Source organism: Calidris pugnax, unplaced genomic scaffold (assembly GCF_001431845.1).
Source record: "Calidris pugnax isolate Ruff unplaced genomic scaffold, ASM143184v1 scaffold219, whole genome shotgun sequence".
NCBI classification, from domain to species: domain Eukaryota; kingdom Metazoa; phylum Chordata; class Aves; order Charadriiformes; family Scolopacidae; genus Calidris; species Calidris pugnax.
Window position 1 is genome coordinate 133,193 of NW_015094507.1, and position 20,214 is coordinate 153,406.

At 40.6% G+C, this 20,214-nt stretch overlaps 2 protein-coding genes and 1 long non-coding RNA gene across 3 annotated transcripts in view; 2 read left to right on the forward strand and 1 right to left on the reverse strand.

The window, feature by feature from the left end:
- Positions 1 to 13,804, forward strand: part of PPP3R1 (protein phosphatase 3 regulatory subunit B, alpha) — a 42,103-nt gene extending 28,299 nt beyond the window's left edge. The window contains exons 3-6 of the mRNA XM_014964587.1: positions 6,164 to 6,340; positions 8,572 to 8,631; positions 9,140 to 9,324; positions 11,549 to 13,804. Of these exons, the coding sequence (XP_014820073.1) occupies positions 6,164 to 6,340; positions 8,572 to 8,631; positions 9,140 to 9,324; positions 11,549 to 11,596 (470 nt within the window). The 3' untranslated portion in view covers positions 11,597 to 13,804. The remainder of the gene's footprint in view (positions 1 to 6,163; positions 6,341 to 8,571; positions 8,632 to 9,139; positions 9,325 to 11,548) is intronic.
- Positions 13,805 to 15,164: 1,360 nt separating this feature from the next.
- PNO1 (partner of NOB1 homolog) lies at positions 15,165 to 20,156 on the reverse strand. The gene is made up of 7 exons (XM_014964586.1): positions 19,929 to 20,156; positions 19,682 to 19,831; positions 17,899 to 17,982; positions 17,312 to 17,372; positions 16,656 to 16,773; positions 16,009 to 16,079; positions 15,165 to 15,558 (listed from the first exon to the last, which is right to left on the reverse strand). Exons 1-7 carry the CDS (start codon positions 20,103 to 20,105, stop codon positions 15,491 to 15,493), a joined length of 729 nt encoding a protein of 242 aa, XP_014820072.1. The 5' UTR covers positions 20,106 to 20,156; the 3' UTR covers positions 15,165 to 15,490.
- LOC106901695 lies at positions 16,748 to 18,089 on the forward strand. Its single transcript, XR_001414366.1, has 2 exons — positions 16,748 to 16,892; positions 17,835 to 18,089. It is a non-coding gene; the product is annotated as an uncharacterized LOC106901695 (long non-coding RNA).
- Positions 20,157 to 20,214: the final 58 nt, after the last annotated feature.

Consider the following 20,214-nt stretch of genomic DNA (forward strand, 5'->3'; position numbering starts at 1 on the left):
CCATTATAATTCTTTTTGCAATAGTATCTGAGCATCAGTTATGGGAGCAACAGCTTGAAAGAAACAAGTGTTTTAAAACACCATGGATCTGCTGGTCTGTGTTGGGGGAAAGGAGTGGGGTATTCAGTAATGCATGTCAACATATTACAGAGTCCAGCTGAAAGGTAAAGCTCCTTTTCTAAAATGGAAGTTACAAAGCTGTTGGAAGCATGGTCTCCTTGCATTTTGACCTAATTCATCACATTTTTAGATGTATGCAAATGAATTCAAGATATGAAGCAGGTATTGTTGGCTCTAGAATTTTAATAATTGAATGAGAGAGGAATCTTTTGAAAATGCTGATAGCTCTTCAACCAAAAATCCTTAATACTGATACTGCTTTAAAAAAAAACACCCTACCTTGTGTTAGTTAAAAGGTGAATGAAATTCAAAATGGATTATTAAATAAACATAAATAACTCTGCACGCTTTAGAAGAGTGAAAAAGTTGATGTTTCTGCAGGGCTGCCAGCAAAGCCTTTTAAAGAAAACCATTTAACAGGTATTATTTCTAGCCAGTTAGTAAGTTTGTGAGCTCCGGCGTCGGTGCCAAGCTGACGGGATACTTTCCGATTCTGCTGAAAAGCATAGGAAGCACAGAGCCTCCCGTCAGCTGGGGAGCAGAGCACAAAAAAGGCTAAGTTGAGGTTAGAGGAACGCTCCCCGCGGCGATGAGTCACAGGCAAACTCTGCCTCAAAGGATGTAAACAAAGCTCGAGCCTCCTTATTTCGCTCAGTGATGTTATCACCCTGTTTACACCATTGCGGACTTGGACCTCCTTGGATTTCCTGGTGTTTTCATCTCCATCCTGGTCTCCTGAGCTTCTCTTGTGAAGTTCTGTCTGCTGCTGCCACCATCAGTCCTTCAGAAACCTCCACCGTACCTGAACTATCCTGGCCCTTGCGGTTCCGCTAGAGCTTCAGGATGTTTGTGTGGGCACAAGGTTGCCTGTAAGGAGCCTTTAGAGAGGAAGGAAAAGAAGTATTTTGTTCAAGCTCTGAAAACTTAATTCAGCGCTCTGTTCTTCAGCGACAGCTATGTGAAATTTTAAGAAAGTCAGTCTGTTGTTAAGTACTTAAAAAAAAAAAAAAAAAAGAGCAGCCTTCTAAAAGGGACACATCCAGCATAGATGAGGACTGTTGTATTTGCACATTTGTGGAGGAAATAGGAATAAAAAAATGAATAGGATATTTTTGAAATTTGCTGTTATACATAAATGTTTGCTGTTTTCCTTTAAAGATTCAAAGTAAATAAAGAAAACCACCACAACCCAAATACAGAAAACCTACTGTTTTTTACTGAAGTTCAGCCCAGGTGGAGAGAATCAGCAGAAATGACGACTGAATTAAAGGAAGAAAGAATAGACAAAAACTGTGCAAACTTAAAATAAGGCTTACGCTGTAATGCATTCATCTCTTACTTTGTATTCTTATTTTACTTTTAAAGCTATTTTATGAAGACAAAGATGCTGCAGAAAGATGACTTAAAAAGTATATAAGCTTTTTAAATTTCATCTTGTAGAAAGGATTTTAAAGGTAGGCGAGGTGCTTGCAATAGATTTAGGGAAGAAGTAATGAAATGGTTCCGAGATAAATTCTCATAGAGTTTTAACCACATCTGTTCATTACAAACAGAGACTTTTATGCTCATGAACTATTGAAGGAATTTTTCCTATTCCTGCAATTACTTCGATTTTTCATTCTTTTCTCCTCCGAGTGCTCTGATCCACGGTGTGCCCATTGCCAGAAACAAAACACTGGTCGAAATTGATATTTGGTCAGCTTTTGGCAGAGATACTGATTTCTTTAGTACTGTTCTTTGACTTGTTTTTTTTTTTTTTTTTTTTCCCCCCTGGATGATCCACGGTGTGCCCATTGCCAGAAACAAAACACTGGTCGAAATTGATATTTGGTCAGCTTTTGGCAGAGATACTGATTTCTTTAGTACTGTTCTTTGACTTTTTTTTTTTTTTTTTTTTTTTCCCCCATGAGTAGAAGCTCTCTCAGGTCTCTAATGCAGGCAAACTCTTCACTTGAATGTTTCAAGGTTCAGAATGAGAAATTTGTAATGCCCGTTTCTAGTAGAAGCTGCTGGTCACCTGGACTCCATTGCAAGTGAACTGGAATTGGCCTTATGAGCTATCAAATTGGACACGTGTATGTGTGGAGGAAGAGTAATTAACGCTTTTTAAGAGTGAAGGCTCCTTAATTTCATAATACGGGTGGTTGTTGCTTTCCTACAGTTCAGGAAAACATAAAAAAACATTCTTGAGAAATAATCTTACGTGCATCTCTAACCTTTTCACCTTCCTGTCATCTGATTCTTGTCTTTATCATCCCTAATCTTGACCTCTTTGACTATGATCTTCAAAAGAAAAAGATAAATTGGGCGCTTTATCTTCTCTTAAACATTGCTAGTTTGTAAATTAGTATCTGGCTGAAAAAGTATCTGACTATTTGCAAATGCAAGGCTGGCGAGCTGAACAGTAGGTGATGGCAGAGCATGTATTTTCACTGTAGCATCGCTTGTAAACATCGTGTGTGGTGGATCAGTTTCTGAACATGCTGATAAAATGTTGAGTTTTTAATTCATGTTGGTAGTTCCCACTAGAGAGAGATTAGCTCGAGATAAAATACCTTTCTGGAAACAGTTTTTCTTAGCACATCTTGTGAGGAGGATTTTCTCTTTCTACTTCAGCAGCCGGTGTGATGGCAGAGTGGGTCTTCTCTGTCTCTTGTGCCTGCTGTAATAATTGAAAGCTGTGTAGCAGTCTTTGAGTTGTACATGTGGGAGTTACCTCTGCTCCATAGCACAACTCTGTGTCTCACTTCCAACCTTTGCTTAGATATTTGTGAGGAAACATTCTGGTCATTAGCTCCCGAACCAGGAAATGGACTGGAATAATGAAGTAAGATTTTGGGCTTCTGAGAAATGATGCTCGGTAGTGACTGCTGGTCCTCAGTCCTGGCTCAGCCTTCTCTCTCTTTCCATCTTCAGCTGTAAAAATGTCATTGCTGTGTTCTCATTCTTAGTGTTTTCTTAAGTGTGAGTTAGAAATGTTTCAAAACTTGCCGTTCATTAACTCATCAGTGTGTGTGGAAGGGAGAAGAGATCCAGCTGTGTTAGTGCTGCTTTCTTTTTTCTCTGCTGTCATTTTTGTGAAAGTACAGAACTACGAAGTATTTCAGGTTGCTTCGGAGGCTTTAATCTTTCAATTTTAGTCAGTGCTAGTCCTTCTATTAATACTGGAAGTGAGATTTCACTGATCTGGTTACAGGTTGACAGGGCATTATATATGCTATAGATAGTACTTTCAATTTGTTATTTAATTGCTTTAAAGTTCAGTTAATTTTTTAAAAGAAGTAATTCATCTTTTTTTTATTCTTGTTTTTTCCAGTAGGAGATAGTTTTAATGGTAACCCTCACAGACCTTGTTTTAAGGTTTCCCAGGATGAGTTCTAGATGCAATTGCAAACTTCTGATTTCAAAAATAGATCATTTGTGAGGGATTTGTCTTAACAAAATAATGACCAGTTACTTGAAAGATGTTGTGATTTCCGAGTACAGGAGAGGAAGTAAGAGGGTTGTGGTTGGAGCAGGATATCATTTTAAACATTGACTAATAAAAATAGACTGGTGTTATGGCTGGACAAGTCCTTGTATACATGATTGTAATATAGGTATAAATTATGTCTATTCACAGCTTCATTTTCCATTGGAAAGTGTGTTTATGTATGCAGTGTGACATGTCATGCTTAATGGTTTTCTACTTTTTCAAATGTTTATGCTGTGAGGGTTTTGGGGGGTTTTTTTAGGATATTAATTTTCTGAGTTGCAAATCTGGAGTAGAACTTGCCCTAAACAGGAGATTCCCGTGTTACCAGCTTGCTGAGGGGCTGGCTTTGCATTAAACTGCGGGTGTGATAACCTGAGGGCAGCAGGGCAGGGAGGGAGGGTAGAGCTGTGCCTACCATCTCCATCACCGACATCATTTACAGCTCTAAGATTTTGAGGAAGCAGAGACCGAGGAGTTTCTGCGGACAGAAGCCAAGAGCTGCCAAATAACCTTCAGTATATTGGTGAGAAGCAGCATTTTGTAGAGCAGAATTCATAAGCGACTATTTTGGCTAATTGCCAGCGGAGCTCTGCTTTTAATTCTCTTTTAATACTGTCTTATTTTAGTCTGGTGGTAATGTTGTCCATGGAACTTACCGTATGGTGACAGGACTCCTTCCGCGGGACCCAGAGGGGTGTTTCTGCGGAGCTGTGTTGGCGCTGACGCGTTCTTGATGCTGCGCTGCTGCGTCCTGCTGTGAAGGGCACACCTTCCAGCGTGTCCTAGGCTTCCGCAGAAACTGGTGGAAAAAACAACGTGGCTTTACTGCGGGCGAGAATCTAACGAATTGAAATGCCAAATTGCATACTGGAAACTGAGGAAACTACTTTCAGCCTCTGCAAATGCTGTTTTAGCCTTATTTGTAGAGCCCTAGAGGCAGGCTCAGATCTGTCGCTTGCTGGCACAGCAAAGGGAAGATTGTTCTGGGAGTATCAACCGTTTTTTTGCCCTCTCTCTCTTTAGCTGCAAGCAGTTACCGAGAGGGACTAACTGCAGAACATCAGAATTCACTATTCAGGCAGAAGATAATTTTGTGCTTCTGGACTTCTGGTGTGCTCTCTCCCTTTTTATTCTGTAATACTGCAGTTGTGTGTATCTCTAGATTTGTGTCTGGTTGGTTCTTAGGCAGGCAGAGCAGGAAACTGAAGTGGAAGTTTGTTACTGCTTTGGTAGAGGATCTCACCTCTGAATCGGCTGCAATTTCCAGACATAAAGCTCTGCATCTCGGCTGACCTTAACCTTACGTACCGGAAAGACTAAGTGCTGTTAGTTTTTATGCTGTGCTTTTACACAAGCCTAAGAAGGTATTAATGTGATGTAAAGTGGATCAGGGGGTATGTCTGTGCCTTGTAGCAGCTAAAAAATAATTTATTTTACTCTTGGAGAAAGCACACTAAATAGAGAGCACACTAAGAAATGCGGAGGAGACAGGTCACATCAGGAAATAAATCAGTCTGGGGAATTTGAAAGCTCCAAGTTGTGCAAGATCTGTTTGCTGTGGTTTGCTGTGTGCTGGCCACTTTCTAGGACTTCCCAAGAACCTCGGTTCCTCCTTCATACCCAAACATGGTGAGCCATTTGTGAACTAACTTTGGTCTCGTAAATCATGCTGCTGATAGGGAGTTCGCAGATTGTTACGGGGAAAATGTTTCAAGCTTTTCAGCACTAACAGCGTACAAGATTTCTTTTTGGTCATTTCTATGGATTCACAGATTTAGTCTATTCCTGGCAAAATCCAAGGTGTGAAGTAGGGGATTAGGTATACGCTTTAATTGAGAATGTCTATAAATTTGAAGAGGACAGATGAAGCGGTCCTGCTGCAGATCCTGAGTCTGCTTTAATTTCTGGGATAAAAAATAAAATAGATGTATGCAGGTCATGGCTATTTTCTGTCTGAGATGGAGGGGAAAAAAATATCTTAGGTCTGTCTGGGTGATGTTGTGAGTAGGTCAGTGATAACTGGTCAACAGCAGGACTGCGTTAACCTGCTTAACCCGGCCTGTATCACAGGAGATCTCTTACGTTAGCTGGGCTGAAGAAGCACTAGTTTGGCTAATACATTTACTAATATAATTGTCTTTCTAACTGATTTAGGTTAGTCTTGTGGCAACGTAATGCTGGCTCCTTCAAAGGATACGCGGTCTCTTCTTTAATTTCTTCATAGCTGGTATTTATAAGAGCTGTCTGACTAAGAACTAGCTAAGCACCCTCAATCCTCAAAAATGTTGTGTCAGCATGTGGTATTGAGTGAGTCACAAGGCTAACTGTATTATGGCTGGTGCGGGGAGGAAAAAAGGTAAGGTTTATTTAAAATAAAATGAAAAGGCTTGTGTTTGTCTTCAGAATTTGACATTATCTTTATAATCTTCCATGAGAGTGTTTAATAGTTGTAATAAAGTAGCAGAAATCCTGGTAGGAAAGCAATGGAGAAATGTGCACTGTATTTAACCGGCAAAGGGTTTACTGAAGCATCTCTGAGAATAGATGTGTGTGTTTTTTTCCTTTCAGTTGATGCTGATGAGATAAAACGACTAGGAAAGAGATTTAAGAAGCTCGATTTGGACAACTCTGGTTCTTTGAGCGTGGAAGAGTTCATGTCTTTACCTGAATTGCAACAGAACCCATTAGTGCAGCGAGTAATAGATATATTTGACACAGATGGAAATGGAGAAGTTGACTTCAAAGGTAAGAGAGACACAGTGTCTGATGACAGGTGGTGGTATTTTATCACAATCTAATTTTGCAAGAAAGGAAGGGTGAAGAGAACTTGTTAATCAAAATATGGTGGTAATTCCTTGTGAAACTGAATACCAGTAAAACTAGTTTCTCTGGTGCATTAGGGCACTCCTGAATGAAATGCTTAAAAGAGCAGATTGCTTAGTAATAGTTTTCCAGCTCCTACTGATGTGGGACTACTCATGAAGTATCTCCTGAAGTGCACCTAATTCATCCTCTCAATTGGGGGGCTGGCTGAAGTATATTCTTAGGCTGAAGAGACTGAAAAAAGTGGGGCAGGTTGTGGAAGTGATGTGGACATCTGTCTGTGCATCAGTTGTATTTACCCAAATGTTAAGCGATCTGTATTTCCGAGTGTTTTGAACAGAGTTTTCTAAAATTGTGAAAGTGGTCCAGATTTTTCCGTTGATACTTCCTTGACAGGATTCTTTTTATGATCTGAGGTAGACGCTTCAAGCAAAAAGTGAAAGTTTGATTTTGTACATTCCTCCAAAATTTTAATTTTAAGTAGTTCTGATTAAAAGGGCCAGCAGGTTACAAATCTTAATTAGTTGATGTCAAAACAGTCTCTGACTCTTAAAAGCAACAGTGTGTAACTTCTGTTCAAGATAATACTTGGTAGCTCTGGTTGCTCATGACTAGAAAAGGTTAATCAGTTTTTCTTGAGGTTATTTTTTTTTTTTAATTGGAGTAAATTCTTAAATCTTCATTTATATTGTCAGGCTGACATATGAAAAAAAAGTTGACATAGAAAAGCTGCAGGTGGACCTTCACAAAACCCCATCAGTTTCTATAGGGAGAGCTACAGTGGAATGTTGAGTTTTTGAGACTTGTTCTTTGTATCAGTTTCCAAAGCAGTAATTGTTGTATGTAATCATGCAAAATCCTCTTGTTAAAACATAGGCAGTGATATTGTATGTGACATTGAGCTGTGATTAATATAATTATCAAGAGCTGTTCTTCTTGGGTGGGAACAGGAAGTTGTCAAAATCAATTTTCCATGGTAAAATGATGCTGCTGCTGTAAGCGGCGATGAATTCTGTTGTTGTCTGGCCAAATTTGATTTACTTAATTTCTTTATATCTGTCTCAGCTCAAAGGAAAGATTTAAAACTGAAAGAGGGTAGATTTAGATTGGATATAAGATTTCATTTATGGTGAGGGTGGTGAGAGCCTGGCCCAGGTTGCCCAGGGAAGCTGTAGCTGCCCCATCCCTGGAGGGGTTCAAGGCCAGGTTGGAGGGGGCTTTGAGCAACCTGGTCTGCTGGGAGGTGTCCCTGCCCAGGGCAGGGGGTGGGACTGGATGATCTTTAAGGTCCCTTCCAACCCAAAACATTCTGTGATTCTATGAAAGGGGGAACTACAAGTGTAAGGAAACTTGCATTTAGTTGAAAAATCCAAAGTTGAGACTAATCTTTCATAATCATAATAGTAAAACTCGAGTTTACCAGTCAGGCACTTTGTTGATAAATACCATAGGAATTGTTGACTTAATTTCATGAAACTTGTTGAAATTGTAGTATGCTTTTCAATTTCATGCTATACTGCTATACCTCTCTTCTTTCTATACCACAGTTTAGCTTGCAGTTTTGCACTGTTGTCATTTTTACCACCAAAGGTTCTGGGAAGTCTAGTTATGGAATCTCATCCAGGCACATCACATCCCAAGGGGTTTTTGGGAACTGAAGTTTGCTCCTGGGATGATTACTTCATTGTTAAACAGTGTAAATTTTCTTTTTACCCTGTTTCTTGCATAAAAATACTTTGTTAGGGTGTTTTTTTTCTAGAGCAGTTTCCAGTTTCATGCAATTCTTGCATTAAGTTGAGAAACTGATCTTGAGAAGGAGTTCTACGACGAAAATCCTTACTGGAGTAGATTTAGTAGAAATCTCAAAGGAATTTTATATTGGATCCTAGTGAAAGTCTAGTTCAGAATTTCTTAAGTTCTGGTGTGAACAAGTCAGTTCAGTGAGTGTAGTATTTGATTTAAAGTACTTCCCGTGAGAGAGAATTAAAGTACCAAAGTATGTGGACACTTAGGTGTCACAAGGCAGGCAATAATTTAAAGATTTTAGGGCAATTTAGATTTTTTTTTTTACAATTTCTGAAAACTTCTTGATGTTGATTTCCTTGGTTTATCAAAAAAATAAACTTTTTTGTGAATGTTTTTCTTGTATTTAGAATTTATAGAAGGAGTCTCCCAGTTCAGTGTCAAAGGAGATAAGGAACAGAAGTTGAGGTGTAAGTATTTTGATTTTCCTTAACAAAAAGTTTTTCATCCTCAAAAAAATACTTTTGTTAATATTGAGAAACCGGCAAATCCAGATTCTTCTAAAAAAGTGGGAAAGTGTGAAGGTAGATTGTATGCTTTTTCCACACATTGTTGTGTGTGTGAAGAATTTGCCAGCACTCTTTTCTGTGGGTAATGTTTGAGGAGGTTGCCTTCTGAATATCTTTGGGTAATTACCATTTAAAAAAAAAAAAAAAATTCTTCGTTTACAAAATTGGTAGCTACGTGCTTGGCTTTGTGGGAGCATATGAAGAACATGATTTTTATTTTTTTTGCTGCTGTGTAGGCCAGCATTAAAATTCTTGTTTGAGAACTGCATCTCAGAAGAAGAAATCTTACTTAAAATGCAGTGGGTTTATGTTTGTGCAGGATTGTGTCATCATTTAATGCAAAGCACATGAATCTATATTGCTCTTTGTTACTGAAAGTTTTATATATAAATATATTTTACTTCTGCAGTTGCTTTCCGCATTTATGATATGGACAAAGATGGTTATATCTCAAATGGAGAGCTCTTCCAGGTGCTGAAGATGATGGTTGGGAACAATCTCAAAGACACTCAGTTACAGCAAATTGTAGATAAAACCATAATTAATGCAGATAAGGATGGTGATGGAAGAATATCCTTTGAAGAATTCTGTGCTGTAAGTAACCTCAAAAAAACACTGATAATTTGGAGTTTAAAAAACGAAAATAAACAGGAGGAAAAATGGTAAAGAGTATAAAGGGTGTTAAAAGCAGAGTATTTATTCTCATCTGGCAGCAGTCACCCTTTGACACAGGTTTACTGTGGATTGTGGCTTCCACCTGAGCAAGGTCTGGTGTCCTGTGAGGGAACCCCGAATCGGTTCCTTTGGGGTGCAGACTCTCCCACTGAACCCAGCGGGCTGGGAGAAGAGGGTGTTTCATTCAGAGCACAGCAACTTGTATAAAGTGATGTCTGTGTCATTTTATGGCATGATAAACACAAGACTAGTCCTAATTACTTCTGCATGTAGCTGACATGAAGACATAGATTGGATTCCCTTCTCTGTGCTGGTAGAAAATAGCAGCTTTAAAGATGAGTTGCGAGTGACTGGCTTGTCGTAGGAGGCTGGTTTTCCTTGTTGTCAACAGTTAAATCTGATTAAAAAAGAAACAGCACTTTCAGTTGTTTTAAAATGTCTTGAGCTGCTTAATAGGATACACTGAGTAAAAACCTCCAAGCACGGTGGGCAGGCGTGTAGAGGCTGCTGGAGGGGTGGGGGGTGGGAGGAGAAGGCTTCAAACCATCTGAAAGCTGTAAAACCAGGGTACGTCACGGCAGAAGCGTCACTGCCAGGGGTGGTGGGTGGAGGGGAGAGGCATGTCCCACAGGGGTGAACTTTAGGTTAATCTCCCAATCTCTAAACTGGGTGTCTGCTCCAAATCACCCTTGAGAAAGGTTTATCTTCGAGGGTTTGGCGAGAGCCCGGGGAGATTATCGCCAGCTGCAGAACAGGGGGATTTTACAGAGGCCACTGGAGCGGGATTTGTGTCAGTCAGAGGGAGAGTAACCCCTCAAGTCCAGCTCTTGAAAACGGGCACACAGTTGAAAGGCACTTTTTAAAACCTTTGGGTTTTACTGAGCAGAATGCTTCAATGTAGCACTTGACACTTGAAATGGTTGATTTCCACCCATGTTGTGTATCTGTTTAATTAGTTGAGAGCAAGTTTTAAATTCTTTCTCTCGGAAAACAAAAAAGTAAATGACACGTTGAAACTGGAACATTTGAATATCGAAATAATAAGTGTTTACACATTAATTTGAAATGGTTTCTTAGTGACCATACATGGGTGTGTTAGTGACCATACAGTCCGTTTGAGTCTGTAGGCACTTGAGCGTTGGCTTTGATTCTTACTCTTCGAATTTACAACTTCAGTTCAAACTTCACTTGTTCATACTCGTCATCAATGCAAATGATTAGGGCAAAAAGGTTCTATTGTCTGCATTTTTTTGGTTGAGTTTAGTTATTTTTATGGCATCATGTGAAAACCTGTGGTCATCTGCAGAGGACTCGGAATGAGTTGGAGCCTGCAAACACCTACATCGGTGACATACCTGGTTATGTCTCACGCTGGGCTGTTGTCTTCCAGCCATCCAGTATGATGTTGCCCTTTCCTTTGTCCCTGGGCTTCTGCCCACGCTTCCTGTCTTGTTCTACTGTTTGATTTTTCTCTACTTTCCTTCCCATTTCTTCAATTGCTGACCTCCTGACAAGACACCTTTCATTCCTACGATCTCTTACCCTCTTGTTCTTGCGTTTTATTTCTTTGAATTTTGTGTGCTGCCTGTCTACCAAAGTACTTTCTCTTCCATGGCAGTTGGCCCATACCATTTGGCCTCTGAACTTTATTTCCGCGTTATAAAAAGTTCCTCTGACGTGGCTGCTTTTTTCCTTTCTCCGAGCACGAATTCTACACCTTTGAACCCAAAGAATTCTTTTCTGGGCTCGTGTGGTTTTGTCAGAAATCCTGCCGCCTTTCCAAGGCCCTTTGCTTCTCAGGTCATGATGCAGGATTTTACAAGCTGTTTTGGAAGTAAAGTCCATTTTTCATTTAATGTGCTGAAATGTAATACAAGGTCAGCATGTGAGGTGGGGGAGGAAAGCCAAAATGGTGTCACTGACGTTGTTGTTCAAGCCCTTGAGCGTGTAAATTTGTATTAATTACCCTGGTTTATACATAATTTGTTTGCGTATCACACAGTACTTGTGAAATGTCGATTAGTTTGGAGAGGCCTGAGGAGTACTGTGATTATGACCTGAATGCATCTTCTGAATAAAACGTGTTCTTTGTATCGTGCTGTTGGTTCTCGCTTATTTACTTATTCCTTTCTTTTTCTCCCAGGTTGTAGGAGGCCTAGATATCCACAAAAAGATGGTCGTAGACGTGTGACTCTGTAGGGCACCACCCAACACTTTTGCTTTCTTCTCCATCTCTGAAGATCTGCTCAAGACGTCCAGCAATGCTCTCTGTGTATTTAAATGGAAGTATTTTTCTCTGTGAAGCCACATTTTCCAACATGAGCCTCATGAAGCCAACTAAGTGTTATTGAACTTTTATTCTCTCAATAACTCAGTGTAGCACTTTAAAGTCTGAAGGACAGCAAAGATGGAAAGAGCATATCAGTGTGGTGGAGAAAGGGAAGGGGTTGGCTTTTTAATTTATTTTTCTTCATCTTTTATAACAAGGAAATATCTATCTATATATATATATGTGTGTGTGTATTTATATATAGATATATATGTAGCTTTCTATATGTAGTAGCTAGGTGGGCTTTAATTTAATATACTTGATTCAGAAACAAAACTAGAGTACAAAGTGCCAAGCAGAATATTAACAGTTCAATATATGGATATACATCCTTACTTTTATTTCACACAGTTTTATATATATAGTAGAAGAATGTAAAATTTTAACTGGGTGTTAGGTCAACTCTTTTGCTTTTCCTGTGACTGTTCAGATGTTTCTATATATTGACTGGCTGACAAAGCATTGCTTCTTATTAATTCACCTTAATGACATTTTTTTGTAACACAGGAGACTAAGTTTATTTATACCTGTTAATATATTACCAGGGACTGTGTCTCTTTGCTAAATAACTTAGTACAGTTCTACTTAATATGAGAATATAGTTTAATGCTACTGCCAAGAACTAGCCCTCGTGTGCGTATAGTGATGGCTTTGATGGCCACTAGATTCCGTCACCCCGGAATGCGGAGGGAGCAGTTACAGCTGGCCTGAAATTAAGGCAAATCTGCTCTTCTGGGTTCATTTTAGATACGGCTGCTCCAGGCGTTAGACGCATTCGTGACCTTCTCTTGCGCTTTAGCTTCATGAAATTAGGATGGACGTAACTGTGCAGGATTCCCATCTACTTATTTTATACAGTACTTAGATGATTACAATGTTCTTGCCATTTAAATTCTGTTGTTTCAACCATGATAGTTTCCCCTCTGCATTTAAATACTACTACAGGTAGCATAAATAAACTGGTAATATTTTATATATATATATGTATATAGGATTCGTACAGGGGGAAAATCTTGTTAACCTATGCCATAGAGGAGGAAAACTTCACACTATCTAAATTTATACCTCTTGCGGTTCTCCAGTCCTTTGCCTGGAGAATTTTTTTCTTTTCTAGATTTGTCCATATCATAATTTGTAACGGATGGTAACTTGATATATTTGTGTGATATAAAAGTAGCGAGCCATGTTTTACAACTTTATATCATCCCTTCCCTTTTCTGCAATGGTACTATTGGCTGGAAGAAAAACATTTGCTAGATTTTTTTAGGACAGTACATCTTTCCTGTATAGTAGTTTTTCTATTGAAAAAAAAAAAAAAACCAAAACAAACAAAAACCAAACAAAACAAACTTGTTTTATAATCAGCAGCGGAAAGTGCAGGTTGTCTGAACCTTCTTCAATCGAGCACCTGTCTGCCATAGCTGTTCCTTCAACTGAGTGCTGCACATCATGGGCTCTGTCTGTGAGAGAGAAATCCAGGTGCTTGGTGTCCTTGCATGACATGAAGTTTTGCATGTAGATCGATTTGAAATGTTCCTCTTGTTTACATAATTTGCATAATTTAAACGATAATGTTGCCAAACTTTTTGGTAAATGTTAATGTTCAAAACAAAAACAAACAAAAAAAAAAAAATCTCCACTACATGTAACTTTTCTTCCTCTGGATCAGTACGTGGCTTATAATCCCAGCCAGTGGTTGTATCTGTTCCAGTGTCAACTGCCATGTGCTCTGCTTCAAGGGGGAACTAGTCTTTTGTGAATTTTTTGTACATAAGTATTTGTTACAAACATTTTAGCAAATGCTTTTGATTTCTCTTACTTGCTTGTGCATATCTTGGCTGGCATTATAGAAATTAGTGCTACTGTTATTTCCTTAGGGGGATTGGAAGGGGGAGGGATGAGGGGATTTTGTTTGTTTTTTGTTTCTTTTTTTTTTTTTTTTTTAGTTTGTGTGGGGAAAAATGATTTATGTTGAATGTTTAGTTTTTCCTCTGCATGCGACATCATATGTTGTGGGAACTATAAGAACCTTCATACTATATGAATACAAAATAAAATATTTGAACCTTGCCTGGGGTGCTCAGTACTTACCTAAACCCTTCCTCTTCAGCCGAAAGCCGCTCTGCACCTTTATGAAAATAGAACTTCCTGTTTGTAGTTTTTGTCCCTACTTTGATTATAAAATTTATTTTAAAACTGTACAGGTTGCAGAGTCCCCCAAGTACTTCCAGGATTTATTTCAGCATCTCTAGAGCACTTATGTTTGTTTTTTCTTTTTCTTTTTTTTTTTTTTTAAGGCACGTGTGGTCGTTAGCTGTCTAAACTGGATAAAAGAATTTTACTAAATGCAGAATGGTTGTGGTAAGTGGAATGTGGTTCAAAAGACGAAACCAAACAAAAACTCCCTAACCTTTGTGTAGGTGGGGAACGAAAGGCGGCTTCTTTCTCAGGGAAAGGTCTGAGCTCTGCTGGTGAGAACAATCCTCCCTGGAGCAAGCGTGTCCTTCACAGCAGCCCTTTGCTGTTCTTTGTGGTGGGGCTGTTGGGGCCTCCTGCCTGCTGCCCTCTCCCTTCCTGCTGCCTGGGACCAGTCTCAGAAAGCACCTGCTTTAGGATATAAAGATTAGGTTACTCGTGCGTGTCCTCACCTCGCTCTCCCCTTATCTTTCCAGCTAATTGAGATAAATGACCTAAGCAGCCCCTGGAGAGAAGATGTGCTGAGGGAGTGGGTGCAGTTTTACTTTGAGCAGCTCAGAATGGACAGGCTTTCCCCCGTAAGGCTCGGGCTGCCGAGAGTCGTACATTCAGGTAACTCAGTAAGTCTCCAACCTCTTTAGCAACTGAAGGTGTGAATGAATTTGGCTGGAATAGTGATCATCCCCGACCACAAAGTGCACCACTGGAAGCTCAGACATAGACAGAAAGGCTCACTCAGTTTGCTAGTGGTTTTGATAATTTCATGTCAGTTTTTGTTTCTGTTCCCAAACCTTGTTACCCATTTTGGCTGACAGGGGTAGGAGAAAAGGGCCCCCACAGGTCAAACAGGGGCTGTGGCTGGGCTCTGCTGTCTCTCCCCACACTCTCTTGCATTCCTGTACCCTTTTCAGGGGTGTGGGGCTCTGCAGCTGTTTGTGCCCTGGTGCACGGGCCAGTATTGAGCCTGGGGGCTCTCAGTTCCTTACACAGCATTTGTGTAAGAACAGAAAGAAAATCTCTGTAGGTGCAAATTCTAGGATTAAGTTCAAATACACTTTTTTTTTTTACCTTTTTTACGTGATACATTGTGCCATCAGTAGCAGAGAGGGGTTGGGCAGCCTGCCCTTGAACTTTACTTTCCCGTTCACTCTTCCATTTTCCAGAAAGATGCTGATCCATGATGGTTGAACAGGTAACTATGCTGATTCCTTCAGGATCAACCTCAGAGGCTTTCCAAAGTCCTCAAAGCAGTATCTTTAATACTTCAACATTCATCAGTAACGAAGCACGTTTTTGTTTGAGGATGTTTAAGTAAAATCAGGTATCCATACTTCTAATATAGACACAACCAATTTAAAATAACCTTTTTAATGACTATACACAAATATTAAGTGTGTTCAAATCAGCGTGTCTGCAGCAAATTAACTGCACAAACAGTCCGTTTCCTTCTGGGCTTCCAAACTGAGCAGAAGACTTGAGTGCTTGTGGAGCTCCAAGGCCTCTGTGCCTACAGCGACCAAGACCCTCAGCCCAGTCCTTGGTGGAGCAGCTGCTCTGAGCTCAGAATCTCTCAGCTGCTCTGCTGGCCACTGCCCGAATATTGCCATAAACCTTTGATGGAGGGCTTCCTGCAGAAGAAAGCACAAATTTAGTCAGCTAACAAGATGATGGATCTCGCAGAGACATGTTTTCCCCTCGTGTCTGTTTTAAAAGTAGAGAAATAAGCCCACGGGTGAGAAGGATGGCCAAGGCGAGCCACCCTCTCCATTATCACAAGCGCAGAGTTCAGCCTCTGCTGTTGGTGTGGGTTGTCCCCTTGGGCTTTCAAAATAGCAAGAAGCATAAACTCTTCCTTCTGCACCATGGGAAGGATTTTGGAGCCAGAAACCAAGCCCTGTGCTCCCTCCTGCTTCCCCAAACCCTTCTCTTAAGGGCAACAAGACAGCTCCCAGCAAGCTGCCTGCTCCCAGCGCTGGTGTGGACACACCAGGGAAGGTGGCAAGACCCACAGAAAGCAGTTTCCCAGACTCCCAAGATGTATTCGTATGTAATGGAGAAGATTAGATAACAGGACTTACCTAAAATTAGATTGCAAATTGCTGTTCGTGCCATTTTAATGTTCTGAAAAGATCCCAAAATATGAATTTTCCTGTAAAAAGCAGTCAAAGTAGCGTTAGTTAATGGCAAACACCTCCCTGTCATTACATTTAATTAATAGAGCATCTAAGTTGGAGGTGAGAGATGACCATGGAATTTCAGATGAGCAAACAAGTTCTTTTTTTACAGTTGTAATTAAAAAAAACTAAACACTCGAAACCAGACAACTTACACCATAGAATCTGTGCTCTTCAAAATCCTTTACAAAACAGACTTTACAGTTTGCAAATGCAGCATAGCTGCTTTAGGAGGAAAAACATTGTGGGGTTCAACTTCTATTATTCATGAGAATTATTCATAATATTCCTAAGAATATTATTCCTAAGAAAGAATTCTTATGCTCTATAGCATCACTCAGTTCCAGATGTGCTGGTGACACTATCATTATTCTCAAATAGTCAAATAAACAAACAACACTCATTAAAAATAACACTTAAATAATTTGTCTTACTAATGCTCTTATCACAGTTTTTTTTAAAAAAAAATCAAGTTATTTTTCTTCCTGGAAGGGAACATGGATTAATTTAGGGATTGTGCTCTGCCTAGAAGGAAGAAAGTCATTACTTACGTGTCAGCAAGAACTATTCGTGTCCTGGTTACGTTTTCTATAGTGAATTTTGTTTTTCCACCTTTTCCTGCTATTCTGCCTATTGCTCTTGACAGATGATCTCCCTTCAGAGGTTTGACTACAAGAAGAATAACGCACTCAGTGACCCAGCAGTGGTGTGTATTTCTGTAACACTTCCCTTGTTGACGTTACTGGAAAGGACTCATTTTAAGCAACACAAAAGCAACTTCACTCCAGGTGAGGAGTCCCAGTAATAGATGAAATAATACATGTTTCTGCTGCCTACATCCCACCCCTCGCTGTCAGGATAGTGGGAGGAACAAAGCCCATTGCAGTTTAAAAACCTAGTGGATATGTTATTCCCCAAAACACTCCGTGTTTAAATCATTAATGCTGAGACAAGAAAAATCCAGTGAACCTGACAACGTGACATGCTTTTAAGGATGAAGGTCTGGGGGCTTTGTTGGGACATCTTAACAAAAACAACCCTTTCAAGCCACTTGTACCTGGACAATAATTCTGTGTATTGGCACAAAGGTTTTCCTGATCCCTGGGGACAAGTGACACAAGTGGAGCAGGGAGAAAAAAAAACCCACAAAAATGTACTTGCAAATGGTACACATGACTATGTGAACGCTGCAGCAGAAACTACTCACCATCTGTAACTTCAAACGATTCTAGAAAAAGATCGTCTAATCTGATCAGAGCAAGAGCATCCTAAAATATGAAGAGATGTGTTATCAGCATGTTACACAAGAGATGCAAGCTTGTATGTTTTCCTTACACATCTAAACAGATACCAGCAGTAGTATTTCCCCACTTACTTAACATAACAAAAAACAGTCAGCTGAAGTTACATCAGCTGGTTGGTTTTCAATAGCAATATAAGCATTTATTTCTGTGTAGAAAACCACCCATTCAGCACAGACCCACCTACAGTAATGAAGTCAGTGCAAGTCTGTGGCAACGAGCAGCCTGTAAAACACTGCAAAAAGGGGTTTGTTTCCTGAGTAAATACTGCCTCCATTTCGTAATTTAAATTATGTGCTGTTTGAAGATCAGCTCTTTATTCTGCATTAGCTTAAGAAATTAGACTTCTGCTCTAGTCACACTTTCAAACAAATCTATTTCTAGAAGACCACCTAAAGATTTATATTTCTTTCCTACTGTGATTTGCAGAGGGCCAAAGACTTCATGCAAGCAAATTCCAGCAATCTCACAATCCAGCTGTTGGGAGACTCACCTCTACTTGGAACCCAAGTATAAACGCTTTCACAAAATCAGCTGCTTTCGTTAGGGCACTGAGATCCTTTGTCTCTTGGCAAGTCTGCAAGACAAGAAGTTACATTTGCAAATTAATACCACGCAAACAGGATCAGGACTTGAAACATCTAAGAGGCGAAGGCTAATCATTAAAAAGCCACGTTTAGGCAATGCTCCTGTGTTGTGTTTTGCTGAAAGACCCAAGGGATAAACTTTGTGCCCTCTTATAACATCTGCTCTCAACCTAGAGAGAGCAGAGCAGGTGATTAGAAACCCAGACAGGTTCAGTAACACCTACAGGACAAGATTAACAAGATATCTGAAGCAGGAACAAATCAGCCTCACAAAGCTGCACACCTTGGAGTGTTTAAGTTTTATACTTTTGTTTTTCCCCCCAGCAGAGGCCACGGGATTTGCTGCCAGAGGGCATTTTTTCAGCTCACGTTCTAAAACTGGGCCAAAATGTTCCTCTGGTACCAGTGGAAAAGTTTGTGCACACAAGCGTTTACAGATCCTGACAGGGACCACTTAGAAAAGAGCAGTCTTTGGAGCTCTAAGTAAAAGGAAAGGAGGAAACAATAATTAAGGAAGGTAATTACATTAATGTCTGTAATGTTGAAGGTATTCTGAAGTGTCATTACTGCTTCCACACCACCATAAAGAAATGACAGAAACTGATTTCAATTAATTGTTTCAATTTAATTGTTTTATACTCATGATAGATATGGACAAAATTCAGTCAGTTTGACCAAAAACCTGCTTTTTGAACAGATACCATTCCCTATCAAAAAGCAGGGTTAAAATCCCAGTTTTTTCAGCTGTGTAGTTATTCACTGGAATTACAAGAGCGTTCCTAACTTTTCCCTAAGTTATTTCTAGGAATGTAAATAAGGGATAGGTTTGTCACCTTTCCTAAGAATCTGGCCCACTTGTCAGAAATGATATATTTTTTTTCCCCTGCTAGTTGCTACCATCAAACCTGTGGCAAGATTTCAAGGTCAGGAGGCAAAATGGCTGTTGGTGTCTGTCTTTTCACCCCTGCCTTATGAAATCTCACCCATCAACATGGGTAATACAGTGACTCATCTGTCAAAGGCATAGCGTGAGCTTTGGATACAGACACTTAAAGCCAGCTACTCCCAATATTCCCGAGAAGGAATAAGAATGAAGAATGGCATCTATAAGATTTGCAATTATATATGGGTATCTGTGCCCTAAGCTATTTCAGTGCAGTCTGTTAAGGAAAAAGTACAAAGTATTGAACTACAGGCCTTTATCTTCTGCCACAAAAAAAAAAAAAAAAAGGCATTAGAAGTTTCAGTGTCCCCCACTCAAGACATCATTGGCTCAAAATTGTCATGTAAGTACTTAAAGTACTTAGTGGCCTTAAATATCTGGAAACCATTGCATTCCAAAATCGTATCTGATAACAAGACTGTAATTATTCTGTAATTCTCAAGTATGTAATTTTCTCCTATAAAAATCAGAAAAAACCCAACCAAAACAACAAAACCAAACCCCACCAGTTTATGCCAGTCCCTTCTAGATCCGGAAAAGATTAACACTTTTAAATTTTACTTGACTACGTGCTTCCAAGCAGTAACTGACAGATTTTACTCTGACGCCCAGCGATCTGGTTGGGTCAGACCGAGCAGTTTCCCTTTTCCCGGGCACTCTCTGGGATACAGAAGGTCTCCCTGGGACGGGAACACCTGCCAGGAGAGGCACCATCCGGGGCCAGCCGGAGAAGGAGCTCTCTTTACCTTGATTTCGACGTTCCTCGTTTTCAAGTTGAACCTGATCTGAAGCTGCAGGTGCTCCACGATGGGCGTGAAGATTTTCATCCAGTTCTCTTTCAGCGGCGTGTACCTGTTGGCCGGCACGGCGACCTTCCGCAGCTCGCCTTTCCCAACCTAGCCGGGAGAGGGGAGAGTAAAGACGACGGTGAGACGAGGCCAGGCCCAGAATCCCGGGACAACATCTCGGCCTACCACCCCCCCCCGGGCCTACCCCGAGCGCCTCAGCGGACACCGGCGGGAAGGCCGGCCTCTTGCTGGGCCGCGGCTCCTCGGTCTCCATGGCGGAACCCTCCGCCTCCTCCCCGCCTGCCGCCCGCCGTTTCCGCCGGCTCCGCTTGGAGGAGACGCTGGTGAAGCCGCCCTCGGTGCCCGCCGCCTCAGGCTCCATAGCGGGGGAAGCCCTCACAGCCGGTGGGGCTCCCGCGTGCGCGCCGGAAGAAGGATGGCGGCCGCTATTTCCGCTTCCTGGGGTCAGCCGGTGGTGGAGGCGGTGGTGG